Source organism: Schistocerca cancellata, unplaced genomic scaffold, assembly GCF_023864275.1.
Source record: "Schistocerca cancellata isolate TAMUIC-IGC-003103 unplaced genomic scaffold, iqSchCanc2.1 HiC_scaffold_782, whole genome shotgun sequence".
Classification (NCBI taxonomy): Eukaryota; Metazoa; Arthropoda; class Insecta; order Orthoptera; family Acrididae; genus Schistocerca; species Schistocerca cancellata.
Window position 1 is genome coordinate 3,980,228 of NW_026046793.1, and position 27,512 is coordinate 4,007,739.

The 27,512-nt window shown below is 39.5% G+C and overlaps 1 protein-coding gene across 1 annotated transcript in view; it reads left to right on the forward strand.

Annotated features, from left to right (window-relative positions):
• Positions 1-22,825: 22,825 nt before the first annotated feature.
• The window catches only part of LOC126143135 (uncharacterized), a 146,953-nt gene continuing 142,266 nt past the window's right edge, over positions 22,826-27,512 (forward strand). The window contains exon 1 of the mRNA XM_049915346.1: positions 22,826-22,851. Coding sequence (XP_049771303.1) covers positions 22,841-22,851 — 11 coding nt within the window. The 5' untranslated portion in view covers positions 22,826-22,840. The remainder of the gene's footprint in view (positions 22,852-27,512) is intronic.

Consider the following 27,512-nt stretch of genomic DNA (forward strand, 5'->3'; position numbering starts at 1 on the left):
GTTCTGCTATACTTGGCAACATCAATTCGCTTGGTTGTGTTGGTCTAGTATATCACTGATGTTACTCACATCTCTCTTTGATTGTTATGATAGTCAGCCTTGTGGTACACAACAGACTTACAGAGGCCTAAATCATCTTTAATATTACAAAAGTGCTTTCTATCTTAGTTGAAAGGAGTGAAATACAACAGATACCATGTTCTCACTGGACTCCACCAATCTTTCCAGATATTTGGTCAGCGTAAGCCAGACAAGCAATTCTTAGTTCCTGTTCTTCTTTCTCAGTCTCAACCTCTATCTCACATATTCTTTATTTTGATTTCATATGATAATGAGTACCCATTCCTTCAGAACATTATTCATAAGTGTTTTAAATTTTTCAGCAAGGGTCTTCTTGTCTGAAAGTGTTTGAGCTCCAAGTGTAACAAAGCAAGATGGGATATTTTTAATTCCCCTCTTATTTTGCCATCTGTCTACTTAAATTTGTTTTTTTTTTTTTCATTTTTGAACTAATTACCAATAACATACATGAGTATAATCTGTATTTTCATAATACAGAAAGGTTGGCCCTCAGTTTTAAAGAATATAACACCAGATCTAATTTTGTGCTTAGTTTTATATGTGTAATTGACTTTCTAATTTATTTTGACTATTATTAGTTAGTATCTTTCATTATAGGGTGAAATCAGTAATTGTTTCTTAACTTAAATTCTACTGTTGACATATAAACAAATATAAATTCTGTAATAATTGTAAAGATTTGGAAGACAAAATACTAGTAATCTTAAAGTATCTATTTGGCTCTATTCAAAAACATGTTAGCAAAGCCAGCCTTTAATTAATTCCAAAGTAATTAACAGTTTTGTCCAAAGTATTGTTTGTGTACTTATATTTGTTAATTTCATGATTTAAACAAATAATTCGGCCTACATCTCGTAGTAGAAGAAACTGTTAAAAAGAACCAATTTTTTGATGTATTCAGTTAATTTAATGAGTTAAGTTTTAATTGTAATTTCTGTAGGTTAAACATTGAACAATGTGTAGTTTCAGGGCCTACTATTCTGATGATATACAATGGCCCACTTTTTGGTCATGAGTCAGTCAGTCAGTCAGCCAGTCCACGTCCGAATTTCAGATGAGAAATCTGTGTTGGTTAGAACAACAACAATACTTCAACTTATCTGTGGAATAAGTGTTAAACAATTAGGCCACGTGTCAAACCAATGACAGTGTCTGCTCCATATGTACCTTGCTATTCTTCAAGAACTGTGAACTTTGTGGTTAGGTTTTTACTGCTCGTAGATGTTCAACAGTAAACTATTGTAGCAGTATTTGAAGCTCTGCCTGCAAACTATTAAAAAGACTGTGCACTGGGCAAATAACTGTGTATTATTAGCGGATTGTGAACAGTGAAATTAAAGTACTGTGAAGCGCAACTGTGCACCTGTCGGCTACATTATTTACAGTAGTCAGTGTTGGAATCCACAACTCATTTTTCAGCCAGTGTAGCAATGCAGTACGTCATCACCGAGGACAACAAATGAAGAAACAAAGCAGACGGAACCACTACACATGGACCATTCTTTAGCATCAAATTCCTTTGTGATGGATGGCAATGGCTTTATTCTTGGAGATATATGTCAGTATACGTAGACTTTCTACATACACTGTGACCTAGGGTTGGTTGGTTGGTTTAGGGGAAGAGACCAAACAGCAAGGTCATCGGTCTCATCGGATTAGGGAAGGACGGAGAAGGAAGTCGGCCGTGCCCTTTCAATGGAACCATCCCGGCATTTGCCTGGAGTGATTTAGGAAAATCACAGAAAACCTAAATCAGGATGGCCGGACGCGGGATTGAACTGTCGTCCTCCCGAATGCGAGTCCAGTGTGCTAGCCACTGCGCCACCTCGCTTGGTGTGACCTAGAGATCCATTGTGATTCTTCTCATAACTAACATCAATGAAAGGTAGCTTGATCTCTCTCTCTCAGTTCCATCACAAATTTTGTATTATGATGGACTGAGTTTAAATGTTCCAGTAACTCTTCAGCTCTTCTGTTCCAAGTGCTAACACCCCATAAATGTATCATATACCAACAGAAACAAATTAGCGAAATTAGGGTCTTTGCATAGGCTGGTACTGAATAATGGACTACCCACTACCACATCATTAGTTTGTTCATAATAGTTACCAAAGAACAGGAGATAAACTGATGTCACAATGTGCATAAAAACGTCTGTGAAACAACTGTCTGGCTTCAGCGTATTCTGAGAGCCTTAATCATGTTGCATGACGAGCCTTGAGTCATTGAGAAGGGTCAGACTTCCTTTTGATTTTACTTGTAGGGTCGACATTTGTCTGTATGCTACATAATTGAAAAGGTGAAAAATCTTATTGTAGTCCTTGTGACATTAGGATTGTAGGATCGCCTTATTGGCAGGTAGGACTATAATTTCCTTGTCCCCTTGCAGATTTCTCAGTGTTGCTTGCTCTTCCTTGGAGATGCTGGATCTTAGTATAGGCACTGTGATAAGTGCTCTAAAGGTTTTACAACAAACCACCTCTTCTGCTTCCGGTGGTAGAGAAGCTGCAACATATTCCATGGAGCTGATGTAATCTACTACTGGTATAATTTTTGGAGCGTGTATGAAATCGAGCCCTTTAGCAAGGATCTTCACTGTATTCTCATCTACATGATTGTCGGTGAGATTAATGACAGTATGTTTCCCTGTACCTTGTCTTGGCTTTTTGTGCTAATGATTGAATTTTGTTTTCTGGTGCGAAATAATTTTCAACTGCACTGATTCTGTTTGTGACAAGGCCATATTGTCACCCCATTCCCAAGAATTCCAGAGTGTGTAGCTGACATGTAAAGATGGAGATGAAGAATTTTTTTAAGTGATCTCTGGCATTTTTCGGATTTCATGAATTCTCTCTCTTACTAGGGCCAAGTTTGCAAGGCTGGTGTGTTAATGTGATGTTCGATGTCTGCAGATGTAGGTACGGCTTTTTCATCCTGACACCTTGTCGAATAGATCTGTGTACTGAGAAGTCTACCTTTCACCTGGCACAGCTTCTCCAACTGATATGCATTGTGAAATGTTTACTCCCTGTTGAATGAAGTGAGGTGATCTCTCAGGCTTTCCAAGTGTGGTTGGTTAATGGTGTGTTGTGCTGAGTCCTCCTCCCCCCCCCCCCCCCCAAGCCAACTGCGGAAGTGGAATATTGATATTATGGTCAGTTTCAGTGGTATTGCCCTCTTGACCAGGTTCCACTTTGACACCTTGGAACTAATCATGGAAAACATTGAAGATTGTATCACAGAAAGTTTTGTGTGTTTTCTGAAGTCAACTTATTTCCTATTCAAAGGAAAATATGATGACCAAACCCCTGATGGCAAACCTATTCATGGAACCCAATTAAACAAAGGTACTAAAATCCTCCAAGCTGAAACATGTTTCTATTGGCACATGGACGGCACTTGTCTTTTGGTCACATCAAGCAGATAAACTTTAGCTCCTGGAACACGTAAACTCTTTGTAACATAAAACCCATGATGCAACTTTGAAAAGAGAACTAGCTACCTTTCCTTGACATGATATGAGAACACGTTGACACCTTTGTCACAATGCATAAGGCAAACCTATATGCACTGACCTATCTCCATGCCTCAAGTCATCATCAGCTAACAAAAATTTGTTGCTACAAAATCTGGTCAATACTTTCAGACAAGGAGAGCATCATTGAAGAATTACAAGCAATGCTCCAAAGGAGTGGGTACTCAGATTGTCAAAATCAAGAATGAATGAGAAAAAGATTAATGAGAAATAGATTAAGTCTGAGAAGGAAGAAGAGAAGCAAACAAATGCTTACATATCTAATGCTGGCCAAATATTCAGAAAGATCAGTAGGCTCCTATAGAAATATGGCACACAGTGCATTTCACTCCTTTCAACTAAGATAAAAAGTAGTCTTTACAGTGTTAAAGACAATATGTCACCTTGAGGTTGAAGCTCTTCTGTCTACCTTTGCTTACAAATAGATTTGATTTTGGAGAGGGTCCACCTCGAGCAAAACACAATTTTATTTTTTCCTCTATCTTCCAGACATGTTTCGCTGAAGTTCCAACATCATCAGTGGGGCTTTATTTTTGTCCTTGTTACAAAATGCTATCGTTTTCCCATGTTTTTGTATTTCTTATTATAATTGTTTTTTTTCACAGTTTGTCATTTTTTGTGGTTTCACCACTATCTCCGCTGTGAAGACCTGCACTATGTAACATTCACTATAACTGTTTACAAATTATGTCTCCAAAAGTCTGGCGTATATCAAATGCCATTAGAACATAGCACGTCTTACGTGGGGGCAGACTATTGGGACATTCGAGGAGAGGTGAAAGCACATCAGTGACACATCCGACTGTAACAACCAGGCAAACCAGCTATCGCTAAGTACTGCCTCGAATATAATTATGAAATGAAATATAATGTGAACATCCTTGTAGTGGAAATATCAGGTTTCTGGGACAGCATAATTAAGGAGACAACTGCAATAAGTATGTTAGAAAACCTAACAAACAAGGACAAAGGCTTGATTTTCAATGAGGCTTGAGGCCCTGCACTCATTTTGTTCTCTCTGGCCATTATATTCACCAGAGCTGGGACACAGAATTTGCATTTCATGGAATTTCAGCTTGAGCTCTGAAAAACAAGCACATCAAAGGGCAAAGTAGGTGTCTGGAATCCAACTCAGCTAGAAATAGCAGCATGACACCAATAATAACAGTCAAGTCTTTCGGAGTGCATGCATCGAGTACACACAGCAGCAAACTTTGCAGCACTTTAGGAAGACAGTTGGGCTAGTAATCAACATGTTGTGCATAAAATGGAAACAACTCAGCAAAATAACTGGAAGAACACAATCTGTCACTCCGATAAAACCTGAGAGATGGCAAGAAACTGGCTACTTTGCAGTAACACGAGTATCCACATGGTCAGTGGGACGAAGTCTGGAGCACTATCTACTGTCAGAATGTTTGTCACTGTGGTGACATCCACTAATACAGTGGCAGTGAGAAGAACACCGGTGGAAAGAGGCACAACCACAGCGGTGTGCGCAACAAAAACATTGTATTTAATACTGACGAGACAAATTCTGTTTAGATGAGTCCCAGCTCTGCATACACTATTGTGATGGATGTAATCATGTGGGGTAGCTCTGAGTATAAACATTGTCATATGAGCCCAGCACCTAGTGTGATGATATGGGGGCACTACCAAGTTCACAAGTTCTAAGGTAACATATCACTTTAACAAGCAGAGGTGTTGCACAACATTTACCAAACCAACGAATGATGATTGCAACAACAAAAATTTAAGTAATGAGTTAGTATAGCATGCTGTTTGGAAATTTGTTTTCTTTCTGTGTGTTTAAGTTGAATGGACACAGCATATCTGCTAGTCAGGATGACAACAGGAATCTTACTAAGCTTCATAGTACCTGTTGGTTTTGCATTGTCTGCTCCTACCTTGGAGATAGGGTACAATCCACAGGAGGACGACGTCTGTGACAATCGTGATGATGTCCCCAATATCTGGAGAGTCTTTGAGATCGTTCAGTTAGCTGTCATCCAAGAGAGAGTAAAGGTCAATTACTGTCATATGTAATTGTATTGAGCAAATCTAATGATACTGCTCCTTGGTCATAAAGGAATGTATGACATGTTTGACTGTTGTAATTAATAGATCAATGTATTCATATTAACAAAGAACGTTTCTACATTATTTATTGGAAATTTGAGATTTGTAAGAGATCTGTTCAACTTCCAGCACAGAAGTTGCAGAAGGAAATAAAGTCCACAGTAACGAAGACTGCACAGTTAGTCCGATCTAGGTATGAATAATTCTATAATGGCAAACAGAAATTTATACACGGGTATATTACATTACATAAAACATGATATAACACCTCAACACAATCACTTCTGGTTCCAACAGATATTAATACAGACAGCATAATTTGCATTTCTGGCAAGTGGCTTAGCCGAGATGAGTCTCCGAAGTCACTGTGACAATCTGTGAACGAGGCAACTTAATATCACATGTCACCATTGCTGTCCTGACCTACCCACCTAGATACAGTGATTGTTCTGCTACTGCTCTGGCCAATATGTTTTCCAGAACTTAGACCAACTGAAAACACCTGGCCATTTGCTGAGAGACTGGCACGCCAACAACCAACAGCTGCTATGACTGATGAACTCTGCCATAAGGCTGAAGCAGAATAGAATGCCAGAATGAAATTTTCGCTTTGTGGTGGAGTGTGGACTGATATGAAACTTCCTGACATACTAAATGTGTGTGCTGGACCAAAAGTTGAAGTGTGGACCTTTGCCTTCTTTGGGCCCATACTCTACCGGCTGAGGTCGCCAAGCACGACTCGTGAACAGCCCTCAAAGTCTTACTTCCATAATTATCTGGTCTTCTACCTTCCAAACTTCACAGAGGCGTATTTTTGGGTAGCTCAGTCAGTAGAGCACTTGCCACGGAAAAATCAAAGGTCCTCAGTTCATGTCTTGATCCGGTACACGGTTTTAGAATAGAACGAATTACCCATACCTAAAGTCAAATCTCAGTTCAACCCAATGCTCAGCCTGGTTGGAGCCATTGTTGCGGCTACAGTTGGCAGCTTTGTGTACGTTTCACATCCTGTATACTCCACAACCACATACAAACAAAATTGTGTATTCTTCTTACTATACAGCATAGTGAGGTGACAGAAGTCTTGGGATACCTCCTACTATCATGTTGGACTTTCTTCTGCTTGGCGTAGTGCAGAAACTCGATGTGGCATGGACTCAATGGATGTCCCGTGCAGAAATATTGAGCCATGGTGTCTCTATAGCCATCCATAACTGCAAATAGTGTTACTGGTGCAGGATTTTGTGCACAAACTAACCTCTCATTTATGTCCTATAAATGTTTGATGGGATTTATGTCGGGGAATCTGGTGGCCCAATAATTCGTGCAAATTGTCCAGAATGTTCTTCAAACCAACAGCAAAGAACTGTGACCTTCCACAATTGTTTGGGAAGTTGAAATCCATGAATGGCTGCAAATGGTCTCCAAGCTGCTGAACATAACCATTTCCTGTCAATGATTGGTACGGTTGGACCACAGAACCTGGTCCATTTCATGTAAACAAAGCCCACATTATCTGAAATCTAAACTCATCTGAACAGGCCATAGTTTCCAAGTCATCTAGTGTCCATGCAATATGGTCACAAGCCAGGAGAATTACTGCAGATGATGTTATGCTGTTAGCAGAGGCACTTGCAACAGTTATCTGCTGCCATAGCTCATTAACACAAATTTCGTTGGACTGTCCTAATGGATACGTTCATCATATGTTCCACATCGAATTCTATGGTCATTGCATGCACTGTTGCTTGTCTGTTAACACTGACAACTCTACACAAATGCCACCTCTCTCAGTCATCAAGTGAAGGTCACTGGCCACCACTTCACTCATGGTGAGAAGTAATGCCTGAAATTTGCTATTTTCGGCACACTTTTGACACTGAAGATCACGGAATATTGAATTCCCTAATGATTTCTTAAATGGAATGTCACATTAGTCTAGCTTCAACTACCACTCCACATTCAGAGACTTAATTCCCACTGTGCAGCCACAACCATGCTGGAAACTTTTTCACATGACTCACCTGAGTACAAATTACAGCCCCGCCAATGCACTGCCCTCTCATACCTTGTGTACACAATACTACCACCATCTATATATGTGCACATTGTTATCCCATGACTTGTCACTTCATTGTACATGCACAATAAGTAAGATTCCATTATTTGCTTTTTTTCTGTGTGTTGATGTCAAGCACTGCCTTAATCAAACAGACTTTCCATAGGTGGAGTACCGATACTGAAAATGTGTGGAATAAAAAGAAATATTTTTTTTGTTTTTAGTTTGAGAAATCTTGGTGTTTTTTGGTACAAAGTGGATGCCTTGGAAGGTGTGTGTGTGTGTGTGTGTGTGTGTGTGTGTGTGTGTGTGTGTGTGTAGAATAGTGAAGGACTGGCCCTGCTGGGAGGGGAGAGACATACAGGACAATAAGGGGGCAGGAAATAATGGGACATTAGGAAAGCATATGGAAATAGTCTTTTGGTGACACAGGAAGAAATAATGCAAGTTCAGTACAGAACAACAACAATATGAAAAATGATAGATTGCTACTCATCGAATAGGAGGAGGCATTGAGTTGCAGACAGACACAATGAAAAGACTGCTTATCTTTTAGCAAAAATTTCATTGTAGTTTTACTGAAAGCTTAGCTGTTTTCCATTTTGTGTGTGTTTGTGTGTGTGTGTGTGTGTGTGTGTGTGTGTGTGTGTGAGAAAGAGAGAGAGAGAGAGAGAGAGAGAGAGAGAGAGAGAGACTGACTCAATGTCTCCTACATGTGGTGGGCAGCCTTCTCTCTTCTTCATATTACTGAGAGACTGAATATGTTTCTTAACTATTTGGGCAGGTTACTTCCAGTCTCATTGTTTTGGCAGGATTATAGACATATTGCACTACCCCACCTTGCAATACAGCCAGTCATAACCTATAATTAAAACACGGCACACCTGAATTTTCAGACTGTGGTTTCTATATATGCATTCTCATTGCTCTAACAAGAAAACTGTGGGCTAAGCATGACCAAGTCTGAGATGAAGGTAATAATCATTTACAATTGTTACAAAAACATTAGTCTGATGAGAAATGAACATCAAACTTAAGATGAACAGTGAAATTTAAAACCACAGTACTAAAATTGAAAATGTTACAGTTTCAGAATGTAGTTTTATATTCTTGTGCAAAAGTAACAGGCTGCCAGTAAAAACCAGAGAGGAGATTTGAAATCTCTAGCTTTTCAAAAATTAAATACAAGAGCATCTTATCGCTTACTGAGTATTAAGATTCAACAGTCTAAGTTTCAGTACATGCCTAACAAGATTTCAACTTTTCAGTATACAGACAGCCAGTATCGCTATTTGAAATCAATAGAGACACCCTGATGTGAGAAATAATGAAAGGTAAAGTGTCTTCTAAGACACAGCGATTAGCTGACTTGGTGGCTCTCTAGCTACAAATCCAAAGGTCTGGGGTTCAGCACTACAGTGGCCCTAATACTTTTCTGTAAATTACCAAGTGATCATCAGTTCATGTGAAAAATTACAAGCTGTGTAATGATTCTGAGTCAACATTAAAACGTATGTCTCTCCTATAATTGGTTGGTAAATCAGTTCTAAGCTCAAACAAAGAACCCTGCTACTAAACTACTGTAGTGTCCAAACCAACCTTCAGTTTGAGGACAACTTTACATACATAATACCATTATTTATAACACATTACAAAATAATCTAGAAGCAATTCCCATAACTAACAATGTGACAGTTGTAATTTGTGGTTAGTATATTTCACAGAAGTTGCCTGCAATGACTGTTTTTCTCGCTAATACACAACTTGACTCACTCCATATCCCTAAATACTCATTTGCAGGATGCAATTTATTGAACACGATGTGTAACTGAATATGGTGTTACAAATGCTGGATAAAATAAAGATTGCACTTTTATTTTTCAACCATTATGAAGCTGACACACAAACAGAAAGACAGAGTGAAGTATGTGCACTTTCATAGTACATTTTACAGGACTGTGGGTTTTGGAAATTATCTACAGAGTCAAGGAGAATAATTCTGAAAAATACAAACAGTTGATATGCCAATGCTTCCACTATATGTTTGCTTCATTAGCATTTCAAAGATTTTATATAAATTATGAAAAGAATAGATTGCTACTCACCACTTGGAGGAGACATTGAGTCACAGACAGACACAACAGAAAGACTGCTAGACACACAAGCTTTACGCAAAATGGCCTTCTCCTGAGATACAAAACACTCACACTCACACGCAATACTTATACTACTTCTATATATTGTATTCCACGAGAAACAAAGTAAAGAAATAATGTGTCAAGTAATTTTTAAAAAATAATTTTCTCATTAATAAGTTTATAATCAAACATTGCATTTATGCATGAAATTACAAAGGAGAACAGTGCTTAAAATGTAATATTGGAAGGTCATTAACATACAACATGAACAGAAAGGGTCTTGACACACTTGCCTGGGGCACACCTTAAGTTACTTCCACATCTGACAATGACTCCATCCAAGATAAACTACTGTGTCCTTACTATCAACAAGTCTTCAATCCAGTCACAAATTTCACTCAATAACACATATGATCGAACTTTTGATGATAAGCAAAGGTATTGTACCGAGTCAAATGCTTTCCGGAAATCAAGAAATAATGCGTCCACCTGACTGCCTTGATATATAGCTTCCCGTATGTCATGTGAGAAAAGTGCTAGTTGGGTTTCACATTATCATGTTTTCAGAATCCATGCTTCCAACCTAATATTTTGGGTAGGAAAAATATATGGTGTATGTGATGGGGTTGCAATCCTAAGAGTAGAATCCTATCACATCAAAGCATTGACCCATCAAACCTTCCAATGCTTAAAACACCTCAAAGAAATTTCTTCTATTATGATCTACTGCTATCAATCATCATATTGCACTTTGTCTACTCTCCTTTCAAAATGGGTTTTTTCAAAGGCATCTTCATTTAAAAAATAGCAATAAGTCACAATACATGATGTCTGGAGAGGAAGACTGGCAAACAACTGAAATTTAATTTTCGGACAAACGGTTCAGTTGTGATCAGATGGGCATCATAGCGATGCAACTTGTCTTCCACTGACCTGGGCTCTTGCCCTGAAATACCTCACAAAGACTGTACAGAATTACTTGACTACTAGCTTGTTACTTCTTAACCTTTTAGTGCCTTTTCATTTAGTAGCTGTTATAGGTAACACCCACTGACTTACAGTTAGTTCCTGTTTATTTCAACAGAAATGTTGATTTGGGGTTGTTCCATCTTTCATGCAGAGAACATGCCCCACAAGCTTCAGCCTTCTTTCAGCAATGACTTTGTGCAGGCTGGATAGACCACTTCTCAGCACTTCTTCATTTGAAATGTGGTGGTGATAACTGACCTTCAGAACTTTCCTGAAGAATAGTTGGTATAAAACATTGAGCTTGTGTATCAATTTTACTGATATTTTCCACATCTAACATGCATATATGGCCATCGGAAGGATGATAATAGTACGACCAAAGCTTTGTGGACACACCCTTTGAATATATGTTGGAAGATTGTAGAAGCTCTCCCAATTCTGCTGCTGTTGTCCACATCTATGTCCCCATTATAACAGATAAGGTTGTTGGGGTCAACAGAAGCGTCCGATCCCACGCGTCGGTTTTGACCCGTGACATAAGGGTGTTATGGTGTGTGACGTCATGACGGCACGGAGTTTGGTGTGGCGTGTTTGTAGATGTCATCGTGTTGTGGTTTGTTGTGCCCTCTGGTGGTACGTTCAGGGTTTTCATTTGTTTGGTGTTTTGGGCTCAGTTAGCTGTTGCTCAGTGTCAAGTATTGTTCGAGTGTGTTTGAAGTGGAATTCGTTTCAGTGGTTAACGATTTTGTGGTTTTGTGTGAAGGTTAATTTAGTGGTGATCGCTGTACATCGTGTGGTATTTTTATTAAATTTAATCGGTTGTTGTTTTTTGATCAGGAATGGATATGACAGATAAGATTAATAGTTCCTGTTTGAGGGCTATGATGGGGAACACCCCTTTAGAGCTCATTAAGTTTCTGCAGCTTTTTGGCTTAATTGCCAAGGTGGTCAAATGCAGTGTTTGCCGTGAAGAAATGAAGTTGGCTAAAGTTCCGGCCTCTCAGACCAGGGTCGGTTATATGTGGCGCTGTAGGAAAGACGACATTTGGCGTTCCATACGGCGCGGTACCTGGTTCGAGAAGTCTAGGTTGGGCATGTGCGAGATAGTACTGGTTACTTATTACTTTTGTTATAGATCCCCACACAGTTTTTGCATGCATGAGACTGGTGAGAGTGAGAGGAGTGTGCTTGATTGGTTTTCTTTTTGTTGTGAAGTGTGTTCAGAGTTTACTAAGTACAGGGGTAAGCTGGGGGGGGGGGAGAGGGGGGGGGGCATGGGGTTGTTGTGGAGGTGGACGAGTCGCAGTTTAGGAAAAGGAAGTATGGGAGGGGTAAGTCTGTGGCTGGTCTCTGGGTGTGGGGGGCTGTTGTTCCAGGGGGTGGGTGTTCCGAATGTGTTTTTAGGGTTGTGGAAGGGAGGTCTAAGGCTGAATTAGTAGGGTTAATTGAGGAATATATAGAGCCAGGGTCCACAGTAGTTTCTGATGCTTTTTCTTCATATAGGGGGTTGGGTGAGATCGGATTTCATCATTTAGTAGTGAATCATAGCTTAGAGTTCAAGAATTATGAGATGGGGGCTTCTACCAATACAATAGAGGGGATGTGGGGGGTGGTTAAGGCAGTTCTTGGGAGGGGGAAGAGGCGCTGTTCTAACCTTCAGTCTCATTTAGATGAGTACTGTTGGCAGAAGAGTATCCCTGAGGGCTATTGTGTTGTTCGGGTTTTCTTAAGGGCTGTGAGTAAAATGTATAGGCCGAAAGTAGTTGGTTAGGGTGGTCTGGGTAGGTAGGTGGGTGGGTGACTGGCTGGCTGCAGCTCAGGGTGGGGTGGGTGGTTTATTTTGTGTTAGAGTGTTTGCGAGGGTGGGGGGTGGGGGGGGGAAGAGTGTGTTTGTTCGTGTTTTAGTTGTGGAGGATCTATTTTGCTGAAGTTTTTGTTGAGTTGTAGTGTGTGATTGAGATTTTTTTATGTTGCATTTGGTTTTTGTTTGTGAGATTTTTATTTTGGGTTGAGGGGGAGGTTGGGTTGGTTGGAGGGTGTTGAGGTGTGGGTGGGTCGGGTTTTTCTTTTGGTTGAGTATTTTTTCGTGTGTGTGTGTGTGTGTGTGTGTGTGTGTGTGTGTGTGTGTGTGTGTGTGTGTGTGTGTGTGTGTGAGTGAGTGAGTGAGAGGAACCATGGACCTTGCCTTTGGTGGGGAGGCTTCCGTGCCTCAGCGATACAGATGGCCGTACCGAAGGTGCAACCACAATGGAGGGGTATCTGTTGAGAGGCCAGACAAACGTGTGGTTCCTGAAGAGGGGCAGCAGCCTTTTCAGTAGTTGCAGGGGCAACAGTCTGGATGATTGACTGACCTGGCCTTGCAACATGAACCAAAACGGCCTTAGTGTGCTGGGGCTGCGAACGGCTGAAAGCAAGGGGAAACTACGGTCGTAATTTTTCCCGAGGGCATGCAGCTTTACTGTATGGATAAATGATGATATGCGTCCTCTTGGGTAAAATATTCCACAGGTAAAATAGTCCCCCATTCGGATCTCCGGGCGGAGACTACTCAGGAGGACGTCGTTATCAGGAAAAAGAAAACTGGAGTTCTACGGATCGGAGCATGGAATGTCAGATCCCTTAACCGGGCAGGTAGATTAGAAAAGTTAAAAAGGGAAATGGATAGGTTAAGGTTAGATATAGTGGGATTTAGTGAAGTTCGGTGGCAGGAGGAACAAGACTTTTGGTCAGGTGAATACAGGGTTGTAAACACAAAATCAAATAGGGGTAGTGCAGGAGTAGGTTTAATAATGAATAAAAAAAATAGGAGTGCGGGTAAGCTACTACAAACAGCACAGTGAACACATTATTGTGGCCAAGATAGATACAAAGCCCATGCATACTACAGTAGTACAAGTTTATAAGCCAACTAGCTCTGCAGATGATGAAGAAATTGAAGAAATGTATGATGAAATAAAAGAAATTATTCAGGTAGTGAAGGGAGACGAAAATTTAATAGTCATGGGTGACTGGAATTCGAGAGTAGGAAAATGGAGAGAAGGAAACATAGTAGGTGAATACGGATTGGGGATAAGAAATCAAAGAGGAAGCCGCCTGGTAGAGTTTTGCACAGAGCATAACTTAATTATAGCTAACACTTGGTTCAAGAATCATGAAAGAAGGTTGCATGCATGGAAGAATCCTGGAGATACTAGAAGGTATCAGATAGATTATATAATGGTAAGACAGCGATTTAGGACCCAGGTTTTAAATTGTAAGACATTTCCAGGGGCAGATGTGGACTCTGAACGCAATCTATTGGTAATGAACTGGAGATTAAAATTGAAGAAACTGCAAAAAGGTGGGAATTTAAGGAGATGGGACCTGGATAAACTGAAAGAACCAGAGGTTGTCCAGAGTTTCAGGGAGAGCATAAGGGGACAATTGACAGGAATGGGGGAAAGAAATACAGTAGAAGAAGAATGGGTAGCTCTGAGGGATGAAGCAGTGAAGGCAGCAGAAGATCAAGTAGGTAAAAAGACGAGGGCTAGTAGAACTCCTTGGGCAACAGAAGAAATATTGAACTTAATTGATGAAAGGAGAAAACATAAAAATGCAGTAAATGAAGCAGGCAAAAAGGAATACAGACGTCTCAAAATGGCTAAGCAGGGACGGCTAGAGGACAAATGTGAGGATGTACAGGCTTATCTCACTAGGGGTAAGATAGATACTGCCTACAGGAAAATTAAAGAGACCTTTGGAGAAAAGAGAACCACTTGTATGAATATCAAGAGCTCAGATGGAAATCCAGTTCTAAGCAAAGAAGGGAAAGCAGAAAGGTGGAAGGAGTATATAGTGGGTCTATACAAGGGCGATGTACTTGGGGACAATGTTATGGAAGAGGATGTAGATGAAGATGAAATGGGAGATACAATACTGCGTGAAGAGTCTGACAGAGCACTGAAAGACCTGAGTCAAAACAAGGCCTCGGAAGTAGACAACATTCCATTAGAACTACTGATGGCCTTGGGAGAGGCAGTCCTGACAAAACTCTACCATCTGGTGAGCAAGATGTATGAGACAGGTGAAATACCCTCAGACTTCAAGAAGAATATAATAACTCCAATCCCAAAGAAAGCAGGTGTTGACAGATGTGAAAATTACCGAACTAACAGTTTAGTAAGTCACAGCTGCAAAATACTAACGCGAATTCTTTACAGACGAATGGAAAAACTGGTAGAAGTCGACCTTGGGGAAGATCAGTTTGGATTCCGCAGAAATATTGGAAACGTGAGGCAATACTGACCTTACGACTTACCTTAGAAGAAAGATTAAGGAAAGGTAAACCTACGTTTCAAGCATTTGTAGACTTAGAGAAAGCTTTTGACAATGTTGACTGGAATACTCTCTTTCAAATTCTAAAGGTGGCTGGGGTAAAATACAGGGAGCAAAAGGCTTTTACAATTTGTGCAGAAACCAGATGGCAGTTATAAGAGTCGAGGGGCATGAAAGGGAAGCAGTGGTTGGGAAGGGAGTGAGACAGGGTTGTAGCCTCTCCCCGATGTTGTTCAATCTGTATATTGAGCAAGCAGTAAAGGAAACAAAAGAAAAATTTGGAGTAGGTATTAAAATCCATGGAGAAGAAATAAAAACTTTGAGGTTCGCCGATGACATTGTAATTCTATCAGAGACAGCAAAGGATTTGGAAGAGCAGTTGAACGGAATGCACAGTGTCTTGAAAGGAGGGTATAAGATGAACATCAACAAAAGCGAAACGAGAATAATGGAATGTAGTCTAAGTCGGGTGATGCTGAGGGAATTAGATTAGGAAATGAGACAATTAAAGTAGTAAAGGAGTTTTCCTATTTGGGGAGCAAAATAACTGATGATGGTCGAAGTTGAGAAGATATAAAATGTAGGCTGGCAACGGCAAGGAAAGCGTTTCTGAAGAAGAGAAATTTGTTAACATCGAGTATAGATTTAAGTGTCAGGAAGTCGCCTCTGAAAGTATTTGTATGGAATGTAGCCTTGTATGGAAGTGAAACATGGACGATGAATAGTTTGGACAAGAAGAGAATAGAAGCTTTCGAAATGTGGTGCTACAGAAGAATGCTGAAGATTAGATGGGTAGATCACATAACTAATGAGGAGGTATTGAATAGAATTGGGGAGAAGAGGAGTATGTGGCACAACTTGACAAAAAGAAGAGACCGGTTAGTAGGACATGTTCTGAGGCATCAAGGGATCACCAATTTAGCATTGGAGGGCAGCGTGGAGGGTAAAAATCATAGAGGGAGACCAAGAGATGAATACACTAAGCAGATTAACAAGGATGTGGGTTGCAGTAAGTACTGGGAGATGAAGAAGCTTGCACAGGATAGGGTAGCAAGGAGAGCTGCATCAAACCAGTCTCAGGACTGAAGACCACAACAACAACAAGGTAAAGAGAAGTGTTCGATCCTAACTTATGGGGTTGGGAGCTGCTTTTGAGCTATATAGGTCGAGGGAAGTATTCGATTCCATATGGTATTGTGTTTAGTGGTATTTGGGGAGTTTTGTGACGTCGATTTTTTTCGTCGTTTTGCGTGGTTTTGTATGGGAGTGAGTGTCTAAATTTGTTTATATTTAGTTTGACCCCACCCAAAAACCCCCAATTTCCCGCATTTGTACCATTAGTGTCATTAGGCTTCTTGTGGAACATGTGTGTGTATGTGTTTCGATGTATTTTCATATTCATAATGTGTATGTAACGACTTTATATGCACCATATTGGAATTGTCATTTATGGTCGTTTCCGCCAGATTTGTGACGTCATTGGTCAAAGCAGACAGGTGGGATCGGACGCTTCCGTATTTCCGGTTGTTGAGACATAGAAATTGGTCACCATCTTGTAGTCCTTTTTGTTCCACTATAATCTGGGTAGACACATTTACACTTTATGCACATTGTGTTTCTCTCGTCACCATTTATTTGTAGCACTACAGAACTGACCTGACACAAAATATCATTTTAATTTTCTATTTCACATGGCATACGTGTTTTCAGTAATTGGGAAGAATGCTTCCAACACATTGTCCATGCTGTTTTCACATTGTATCCACACACCTATTACCCATCTCTGGTTGCAATGTTGTTGAATCAGAATCCCTCTTGAAGGTTTTAGTATTTGCAGCAGGCATGACAACGCCGCTACTCCACACGGTCATTACAGGTACTACAAACACCAATGATGACTTTGTAACAACTGGATAACAGAATCCCGTGAGTGGAACAAATTACTCATGCGAATTGAACTATAGGAAGCACAACTTTTGAACCCACGTAGATAAGCACCTGACAATGTATTCGAGCACACAGTTGGTTTGCACAGCCAATAACTGAGCACATGACAACTCTTGGCACGAGGGCAAAGCTATGACTAAGACTAAACTCAGTGGCCAGAGACAGTGGTCACTTGTGTGTTAGTTGCACTTGCACGAATGCACGTATGTTCGCTAGATTAAATGGAGGCCTTTTGGCTGCAAGTTCACCATGTGCAGCAGTCTTTTTGTCGCACGTCTGCCATTCGACATCTCTTTTATATGGTGAGTAGCAATCTATCCTTCCCATAGTATTGTCGAATTTTTGAGGAGTTTGAAAGGGACTAAACATTGAGGTCATCACCTCCCATTAATTTCTTTAATAATCTACGCCAAAAACTTTCTGGAAGAAGGAAAGTAGAGACTGCCAATTTACTCTTTATCTTTGTGGCGTCACCTGAGACAGGGAGCCAGGTGAAAAACAGGAGGAGGAAAATAAACATCAAAAAGTAAGGAACTGCAATCAAATAGGAGAGGTAGGCGATCTGAAGCAGCCAGAGTCACAACTGCTCCACCTCCCCTCCTCCTCTCACGCACCTAGTTTGTAGCTGAATGTCTACTTCCTCATCTGATAACAGCTCTTTATTCATTGCAGAATAGTGGCAGAATGCTCGCATCACAGAATGGGGAAAAATAAGATGAGACCATGGTGACACGCTTTAAATGAATACAAAAACTCTCTCTAAAGTTTAAAAACCATGTCCACAGCTTGGACATCACCTACCGAGACCAGAATTGTGAAGCACCAGTGTTCATCACAGGGCAGTGAAGTTGGGGGCACTAGCATAATGTGGGGCACCAACAAGGGGCTTCACAATGGCAATACGATGGGTCCCCTTGCCTGAGAATATAACAATGAGCCAACTAGACATAGCTATAATGTAATCAACATAGAATAGTAGATATCCTGTGAGAAGTGTGAAGGGAAGATGATCATGTGATCGTCAACCTCCAAAATGGTTTCCTTTTATGTTGTTCATTCTGGAACAGCCAGCCATAAGATGGACAATGCATTATTTTATGCCAACTGATTTGGTAATGACTACATCTACACAGTATACCTTACCATGGATGAATGCCTCTTCAATGAAAGAGGAATCTATCAACAAAGAGCCTCCATATCAGCGTGATTCAATAAATACCTGGTGCCTATCTATTCCCCTTACACGTAAGAACAACTATCATCTTAATATTCCCGTATTGTTGGGGCCAAACAGATAACTAGCCTAGATCTGTCAGTTTCAAAACATCATTTGCTAAGGCACTTCAAGTTCAGTGGCTTTGGGCTTCTAACTGGACTCCTTAAGACTTGACAATCAAGAGGGAGTTTATAAAATTTAGAACTTTTTTCCTTCATTCAATTCCCTGTGTGAAATGCCTTGGAGTCCTGTTGGAAAACAAGTTAAACTGGAGACAACATATTGATAAACAAATCTGAATGGTCAGTTCTGCATGTTTTGCTAGGAGCATCTCTCATTGTGGTGGTTTGTTTCACATGTTTTCACTCCTCATTGCCTTCTGGAATTATCTTCTGGAGTGTGTACCTAAAGAAATGACCAGAAGAAGTGACAGAAGCTGAACTGTTTTTTCTCCCCCTGCCCCCCATGCAAATGTATTCTACCTGGTGCAAAAGTATTCTACTTCCCATCAGACAAAGCAAAAAATGGGTAATCACAACCAGTTCAGAAGAAAACTTAAAAACTATCTCATTAGTCATTCTTTCTACAAATTAACTGAATATCTAGACTCAAAGATTTAACAGGTATGTTAGCTATATGGCAAGTAGCAGCGTGTTGTGAGGCTTCATGACAACTGCAACCATGGCTGAATATTTACACATGTAGGAAACCATTTTCTCTTAAAAAAGAAACCAGTCTAATTGTTTGTCTGTCTACAACTCAACACCAGCAATCCATCCTTTTCATGATACTCTAATTTTTCCATCCTAGATTTTCCATTGTTGAAATATTATGTTGTGTATAAAAGCTGTTTGATAAAAAGTTTTTCAAAGTAGCAGCTTTATTCCTTACTTGGTTCGATTTAGCTGCTACTTACAACCATAATCTGCAAACCACTGAACAGTATGGTAGGGAATGTCCCACTGCACCCATCATTTTATTAGGGCTCCTTCCCATTCCACTTACATATAGATATGCAGAAAAAAATTCTGTTGAAATGTGTCTGTGCAGACTGTAATTACTCTAATCTTACCCTCACAATCCCTACAGGAGATGCTGTATATTCCTAGACCCATCATTTAGAGCTGGTTCTTGAAATTTTGTAGTAAGTTTTCTAGGGACAATCTACATATATCTTCAAGTGTCTGCCAGTTCAGTTTCTTCGGTATCTCTGTGACACACTGAGAAGTCGAACAAACCTCTGACCATTCATGCTGTCCTCTTCTGAATATGTTCAATGTCCCCCATTAGTCCTATTTTGCATGCATCGCACTAACTTGAGCAATAGTCTCGCATAGGTCAGATGAGTGATTTTTAAGGAATCGCTCTTGTAGACTGGCCACATCTCCCTAATATTCCATCAGCGAACCACAGTCTGCCACCAGCTTTGCCTACAGCTGAACCAAAGTGATCCATTACACATTCCTACAAAGAGTTGGCCTGCAGCCAAGTAAATGTCAAGTTGACAGATTCCAACGGAGACCGTTTGATACCATGGTTCTTTCATTTTGTGAAAGTGGACAATTTTACTTTTCTGAAGACTTCAAGCAAGTTGCTAATCTTTGCATCACTTTGAAACCTTAACAAGATATGACTGAATATTTGTATTTAATTATTTTCAGACAGTACTTCATTATAGGTAACAGCATCATCTGAAAAGATTCTGAGGTTGCTATTAATATTGTCTGCAAGATCATTAATACACAAGATCAACAGCAAAGATCCCCACACACTTCCCTGGAGCTCATCTGAAATTACTTCTGCATCAAGGACTCTCCATCCAAGGTAAAGAAATCCACTACCCATTCACAAATTTCTCTCAATATTCCACACAATCATAGTTCTGATAATACGCACAGGTGTTGTATTCAGTGAAATACTTTCTGTAAATCAAAAAATACTGCATCTCCCTGACTGCCTCGATCTATGGCTTTCAGGACGTCATGTAAGGAAAGTGTGAGCTGGGTTTCACAAGTTTGATGTTTTTGGAGTTCATGCTGGTTGGCATGGAGTGTGTCATTCTGTTTGAGATCTCTCATTACATTTGAGCTCACAATATGTTCCAAGATTCTACAACAAAAGGATGTCAAGGCTACTGAACAGTAGTTTGGTGGATCATTCTGCTACCCTGTGTGATCGGTGCTTTTCTCAGCTACTGGGCACAGTTTTCCGTTCAGTAGTTAAGTGTGAATGGCACTAATTTATTGTAACAGTATTGTGAAAAGGTTAGTTACAACTCACCATATAGCGGAGATGTTGAGTTACAGATAAGCACAACAAAAAGACTGTCCCAAAATGAGCTTCTGGCCAACAAGGACTTTGTCTCTGACAGCTGAAGCCAGACTACTGGCTTCAGCTGTGAGGGACTGTGGTTGTGTTCATGTGTCTTTTTTTGACAAAGGCTTTGTTGGCCAAAAGCTTGTTCTCTTTTTGTTGTGCCTATCTGTGACTTGGAACCTCTGCTGTATAGTGATTAAGAACTATCCTTTTCACAATATCGTTACATTTCAACCTGGATTTTTCACTGTTTGCACTAATTTATTGTTAATATGTCATACAGATTTTTCTATTATTTGCTTATCTTCTGTTAATGTACACAATGTCTCACTCCAGCATCCACAAAGTTGGTTCTTGATGGGATCTACACAATGTAGTAAATAACTGAACGAATACTTAATTCGTTTTTGTAGCTGCACTGCCCCAAAGGATAACTGTTTAGGGTAAAAGTGGCTGAAACTATGAAAATAAGCCAGCACTCTGTCTTCAAGTGAACAGTCAGAAATTAGGTAGGTACAAAAACAGTGATCTGAGCTTTGTTATTTAATCTGTTTTGACTAATTTTGCTATCTAGCTAAATGCCAAGGAATTTCACACACAGGGTTTAACTTACTGTATGATCCTAAGGTATGTTTATGGCACCAGCAAGTCATTTTAAGGTTCTTGGGATGTGATTCGTCTAATGCAACTAAATAAAAGACTCTTTATTGTACTATAAGTGGTTTACGTATTATTTGTGAAGCGTCTTCTGTGGAATTTTGAGTTGTTATTTGTGTGTATATGCCACCGGGAGATGTTATTGGGCAGTTTGCATATCAAGGATATCTGAATTTCGGCATTTAATAAACTCATTTCCACTTAGCAACTCGTTTTCGTTCTACATCGTGTTTGGCTCGTAAGTTTGGCAGAAATGCAAAATTAAACTGGCTAGAATTGCACGTTAATTGCGTACATAGCACTGTACAAAAACGGCAAGTGAACTGACGTTTAGCTGTGGTGCATTTCAACAGACAGTTCGCATATTTTGCTGAGATTTCCGACTGGAGCAAATAGAATCCAAGGTATTAAGTGACACCTAACAAGTCGCTACAGTCTACACACACAAAACAATTTTTCCACGCAAAATTAAAATTTTTGATAAAATAAGTGAATTTTATTGACAGTTGAAACAAATCGGATGGAACGTTTTCAAGCTGATGATCACTGAAATCAGAAACGAAGGGCTGAAGCTGTAATGTGATTAATATCATTGTCCCCCACGTCCTTGAATATGTAAAATTTTAGATCAAATATGATCACCAAAACATTACCAGTATAAAACGAATTTAGAATAATCTACCAGTGTTGTGCATAATTATAATACTCAAATAATGTAGTGGAGTTACTAAAAGCATTTTACTTTCTGTGGGGTTTTAAAATTGCAATTTTATTTTTATCACCATGTTTCATTTGAGTATCTGTCATTCCACACGTGAACACCGCAGGTTCTCGTTTAGTATCGTTTATTTGCATTCAAATATACACCGTATGCACAAATTCTAAAGTTTTCAAGGAGTCCTAATAAAACTGGTTTAATTTACACATGAGACTGCAAAGAATGTGTCGTGACACAGTCTTTAATATAGGGCGCTTTCCGCAGTTATATTTACATTCTAGCAAATATACGTATATTCATACTGCGGTCCAATACGTAGTTTTTGGTTCGAACGCGGTAATAGGCATACATATCCAAAAACCCCTAATCCTTCACTTGTTCCCAAACTAAAAACCGGAGCTATTTACCCAACAATACACTTAAAAGGCGTTAGCTCATTCCCTCTTGACTACAATTACGTATCACGAGCTTCTCTTTCAAAACACGTACAACCCAACAAAATGCACAATCACAAACCAACGCTATGCAATTATCTTTCAAACTTACGAAGCAGCTGTAATATCCAAATTCGCGCCGACTGAAAACATATTACTTCCGATCAGTCATTCGAAATGGGAAGCCTAACAGACACAATCAGCATTCATATGGTGACAGAGGTCCCGCGAAAATCATACGAAGCGTTCAAAGATCTACCTACAAGCAGCTACGTCTCATTGGCTCTTACCGCCAACCAATGAGTGCCAGTTGAAATAGCTACGTATAATTCCTCGTGGATTTACAGCCCAAGACAATAAAGGAAAAAACTGCGATGAATTCAAGGTAAACGAGTCTACAACCTCAGTTAACTTTAATCGCGATTAATTCCTCATTTAACTTAAAACGAGGGTGGTGTATTACAATTTTTGAAAGGCCTATTTTTTCGGCTAACTTTTAATCGACCTTGATGTAATCGACAACAAGTGTCGATAATCGACTTGTACACTGTTGACGTTACAAAGAGTGCGCGACTGCGCGAGTTGAAAGAGGAAATCGGGGTGACATCCAGTCAACTAGTGGCAACAGATGATGAAACATTGCGAAGGTTTGAGCTATTCAATTAAATCCGCTTTTCCTGACAGCCACCTGTAACCATAGTGCTATTTTCTCGTTGGATTACTGCTGAATACTTCATTTCATTATTGTAACGAAAACCTAATGTAATATAATAATTATCACGTTTGGGACCTACTTGACCATGGGGCATTTTATGGTTTAGTTTTACCTTTTCTTATTGTTTGTATTACGTTGTCTTACAGAATAGCTCCTTTTTGCGCTCATAGGATCAAACTGTAATGGTCTCATTGGATTTTTGTGCCAGGAAGAGTACCCTGAAGCGCAATTTCTGCCCGTTCAATTTCTATGTACAGTATTTTCATTCCTAAATGCGATTTCAAACTAAAAATGTTATTTTCGTTTTTCACATTGGATTTCTTCAGTGCCTTCAGTCCCATATAGACAGACTTGTTTTGTGGCTGTATTGTCGTGCCTCAGTTTTGTGTATTTTGATATGCATTTTTTTTGTCACGGATGTCAGTTGTTAGCCAGAAAGCTGTCTCTGAATAGTTTAACATATATATTTGGGTTGAGAATCACTCTTGAATTTGATTGGTTCATAAATTTTAAACTGTAATTTCAGTTTTCGCCACTTTCGGATTAATTTTTCTAATAAGCTTTCTTAAAATCTATAAAGATACTTTCTTATTATAAATGTTTTGATGTGAGAATTAGTTTCATAGCTAAAATTTGTTTCAGGCAAGATCTGTTTGGTCTGGAATTTTCCTGATGTTCACCGAATTTGAATTCAGGGTGTGTGTGTGTGTGTGTGTGTGTGTGTGTGTGTGTGCGCGCGTACACACTAAGACAATTTTGAATGGCACAAACTGAAGGCCCGTCTAAAGGTATTATTGGTTATGGTTCTTTTTTATGTAGTGGATGTATCAGTGCAGTTTTCCAGTTTGTATGGTTTTCTGTCAGATATTTTGCATGATCACTGTAATTTTCTTTTAAAATTTTTGTGGGAGCTTGTAGGACTAATGCAACGGTTCTGTCCTAACCAAATGCTTATTTTTAACCTCTTGTTCAGCAATTTCCCCTTCATTTGATGCTTGTGAATCTGAATTGGTTTTTAGAATTTCTGATAGAAATCTTTCTTTGGGTTTAGGGCAGTTTGGAAGTTTTTTAAATTATCTATTTCTTGGTTATGTGCCAAGTGTGCACTGTCTTTCATGAAACAGTTTTTGGGGCTGGTATCCATTTAGATTTGTTTTAAGTGTTTCATATAAGAATCCTTGTTTTTTATAAGCCTGAAGATGACTTCTCATAATGTCTTTTTGTTCAATTTTCAAGCTGCTTGGAGTTGCTTGGCACTTTTTTTTCAATTTATTATTTGATGATTTGAATGCTCTTTGTCAAGATTTTACTGCTTGCGCAGTCTGTTCCACCATGGATGTCTCTTTCCATCTTTGTAGAGGAATTTGAGTTTATGTAGTTTCGATAAGTTTCTGTTGAGATTTCTTTGGAGTTTTGTGCTTGTGTTTTGAGTTCATTTGCTAATAGCATTGCTTGGAGTTAATCAGTATCATGTTCGGTATTACCTGTATCTGTTTGCTGAACTTTTAAGGCTTTAAATTTAGTTTCACTGTGGTTAGGTAGTGATCTGTAAATATTTGGACATTTGTGTACTTCTACATATTTAAAATCCCCTTGTGATGTGGCTATGAGATTGTGATATGATCAGTACGGATTTCGCCTAAATTCTTGTCAGGTGTTTTTTGTTTTGTTTGAAATGTGTTGACAGTTTTGTGGTTACAATTTCTACACAGTTAAGAAAGTGTCCATTTTGTTTGTTCCATTTGTGCGCAAGGAAGTCGCAAATTATTTCCTTGCATTTTCTCTTGCACTAACTGATCATTAAAATACTCTGTCAAAATTTTCCCATGATTTTGTGGAATTTTAGAGATTAATTTTTCTATCACCCCCCATCGCATGTTTACTTTTCTGTTCCCCCTCCCCTTGGCTGATTAACATTAATTACTGTTTAAATTTTATTTGCACATTCAAAGTAATTGTCATTAATTTTGTTCTTCACTTTGATTATGGAACTCTGAATGTCTTATGAAACTGTTCATACAATCTACCACATGGGGTATATTTATTGGTGTTATTTTGCCTTTTTTGCTTTTTGAATAGTCTGTAATTTCCAAAATCTGTGCTACGTGGTGGCATTCTCACTTTGCAATCTTGTTTCTAGCATGGTTAAAATTTGACTTTTCTTAACTATTTCTCCTAATTTGTAGAGCTTTCTTGGATTTAGGAGTGAAGTAATGTTGACTGTACCAAACAAAGTTTTGAATTTGGCCTGAGCAGACCCGAGAATTCAGATGTCTTCTGATTTGGGAACCTGATTGTTGACTATTCTAGACTACTGTATATTTATCCACGTGTAGACAATGTAAGTTGTATGTATGTCATAAATATGTGCCCAAGTACACACAGTTACATAAATAGGTCTGAAATATTTGCTCTGTTACATGTTTGTACAGCATTTTTCACTATTCAATTGAATGTATTGCAAAAGCCCCTCAGTCATAGTAGTTATAATAGTACAGTTGTCTATATAATTTACATATTTCAGGTAATCCAGAAGTTTCAAAACTGCTATTTAATGAATAATTTTGAGTGTACAGTATTACTGGAGGTGTATATTTCATGTTTGTCTTCGATCACTTAATTGCATAACTCTATTTTGTTATACAGCACAAGATTTTATTTTCTTTCCTGCTGAGGTGTAACTGGTGGCTGCATCTGTTTCCATGTTCATGTAAAGACTTATTTCTTTGGTGCTTGTCCATCTCTTTATGTAGGACATTGTTTGCAAACTATTCACTTGGAACAGTAAAGATTCCTTCGTGTATAAACAATTCAGTACAGTGAGTCCTCTTCCCACTTTGTTGTAATGTCTATAGCCTCTGACTGCAGCTTAGATGTTGTTACTATATTCAGTACATTTGTTTCCTGGAATATTTTCCATAAATAAAGACAGAATTGATAATCCAATATCTGTTTTAATGTGTAAGCTACTGCTCACTTGAATTATTGTTACTGAAACTGCATAGCATACTGATGTTAGTTGCTTCAGAGGACTGTAAATTGATCCCATGCATCGGCTTTGACCCATGACGTAAGGGTGTTGTGGTGTGTCACGTCATGACGGTGTGGAGTTTGGTTTGCGAGTGTGGTGTGTTTGTAGATGTCGTCGTGTTGTGGTTTGTTGTGCCCTCTGGTGTGTTCTGGGCTTTCGTTTGTGTGGTGTAATGGGCTCAATTTGCTCTTGCTCATTGTACAGAATTGTTAGTGTTGGCTGTGTTTGTAGTGGAATTCGTTTCAGTGAGTTAACGATTTAGTGATTTTGTGTGAAGGTTAATTTAGTGTTGTTCACTGTAGGTCTTGTGGTAATTTGAGTAAATTAATTGGTTGTTGTTTTTGTTCAGGAATAGATATGACGGATAAAATTAATAGTGCGCATCTGAGGGAAATGATGGGAAACACTGCTTTGGAACTGATAGTTTTTGCAGCTGTTTGGTTTAATTGCCAGGGTTGTCAAGTGCTCTATTTGTAGCGAAGAAATGAAGTTGGCTAAAGTTCTGGCATCTCGGACCAGGGACGGTTAAATGTGGCGCTGTCGAAAGGATGACATTTGGCGTTCCATACGGCGTGGTTCCTGGTTCGAGAAGTCTAGGTTGGGCAATCGCGAGATTGTACTGGTGACTTATTATTTTTGTTATAGATCCTCACACAGTTTTTGCGTGCATGAGACTGTTGTGAGTGAAAGGAGTGTGCTTGATTGGTTTTCTTTTTGCCGTGAAGTGTGTTCAGAGTTTATTAAGTACAGGGGTTAGCTTGGGGGGGAGGGGCGGCATGGGGTTGATGTGGACTTCTTAGTCGCAGTTTGGGAAAAGGAAGTGAGGGAGGGGTAAGTCTGTAGTTGGTGTATGGGTGTGGAGGGGGCTGTTGTTCCGGGGGGGGGGGGGGTGTAGGTGTTGTGAATGTGTTTTTAGGGTTGTGGAAGGGAGGTCTAAGGTGGAATTAGTGGGATTAATTGAGGGGTACTTAGAACCAGGGTCCACCCACAGTAGTTTCAGATGCATTTTCTTCATACAGTGGGTTGGGTGAGAGGGGATTCAATTAAGTCAGTTCTTTGGGGGAGGGGGGGGGAAGACGTGCTCTTCCAACCTGCAGTTCATTTAGATGAGTACTGTTGACGAAAGAGTGTCCCTGAGGGCTATTGTGTTTTTCGGGTTTTTTAAAGGGCTGTTAGCAAAATGTATAGGTGTAAAGTAGTTGGTTTGGGTAGGTGGGTGGGTGGCTGCGGCTCAGTGTGGGGTGGATAAGTGTGGGGGGGGGGAAATTGTGTTGGTTTGTGTTTTAGTTGTGGAGGATTT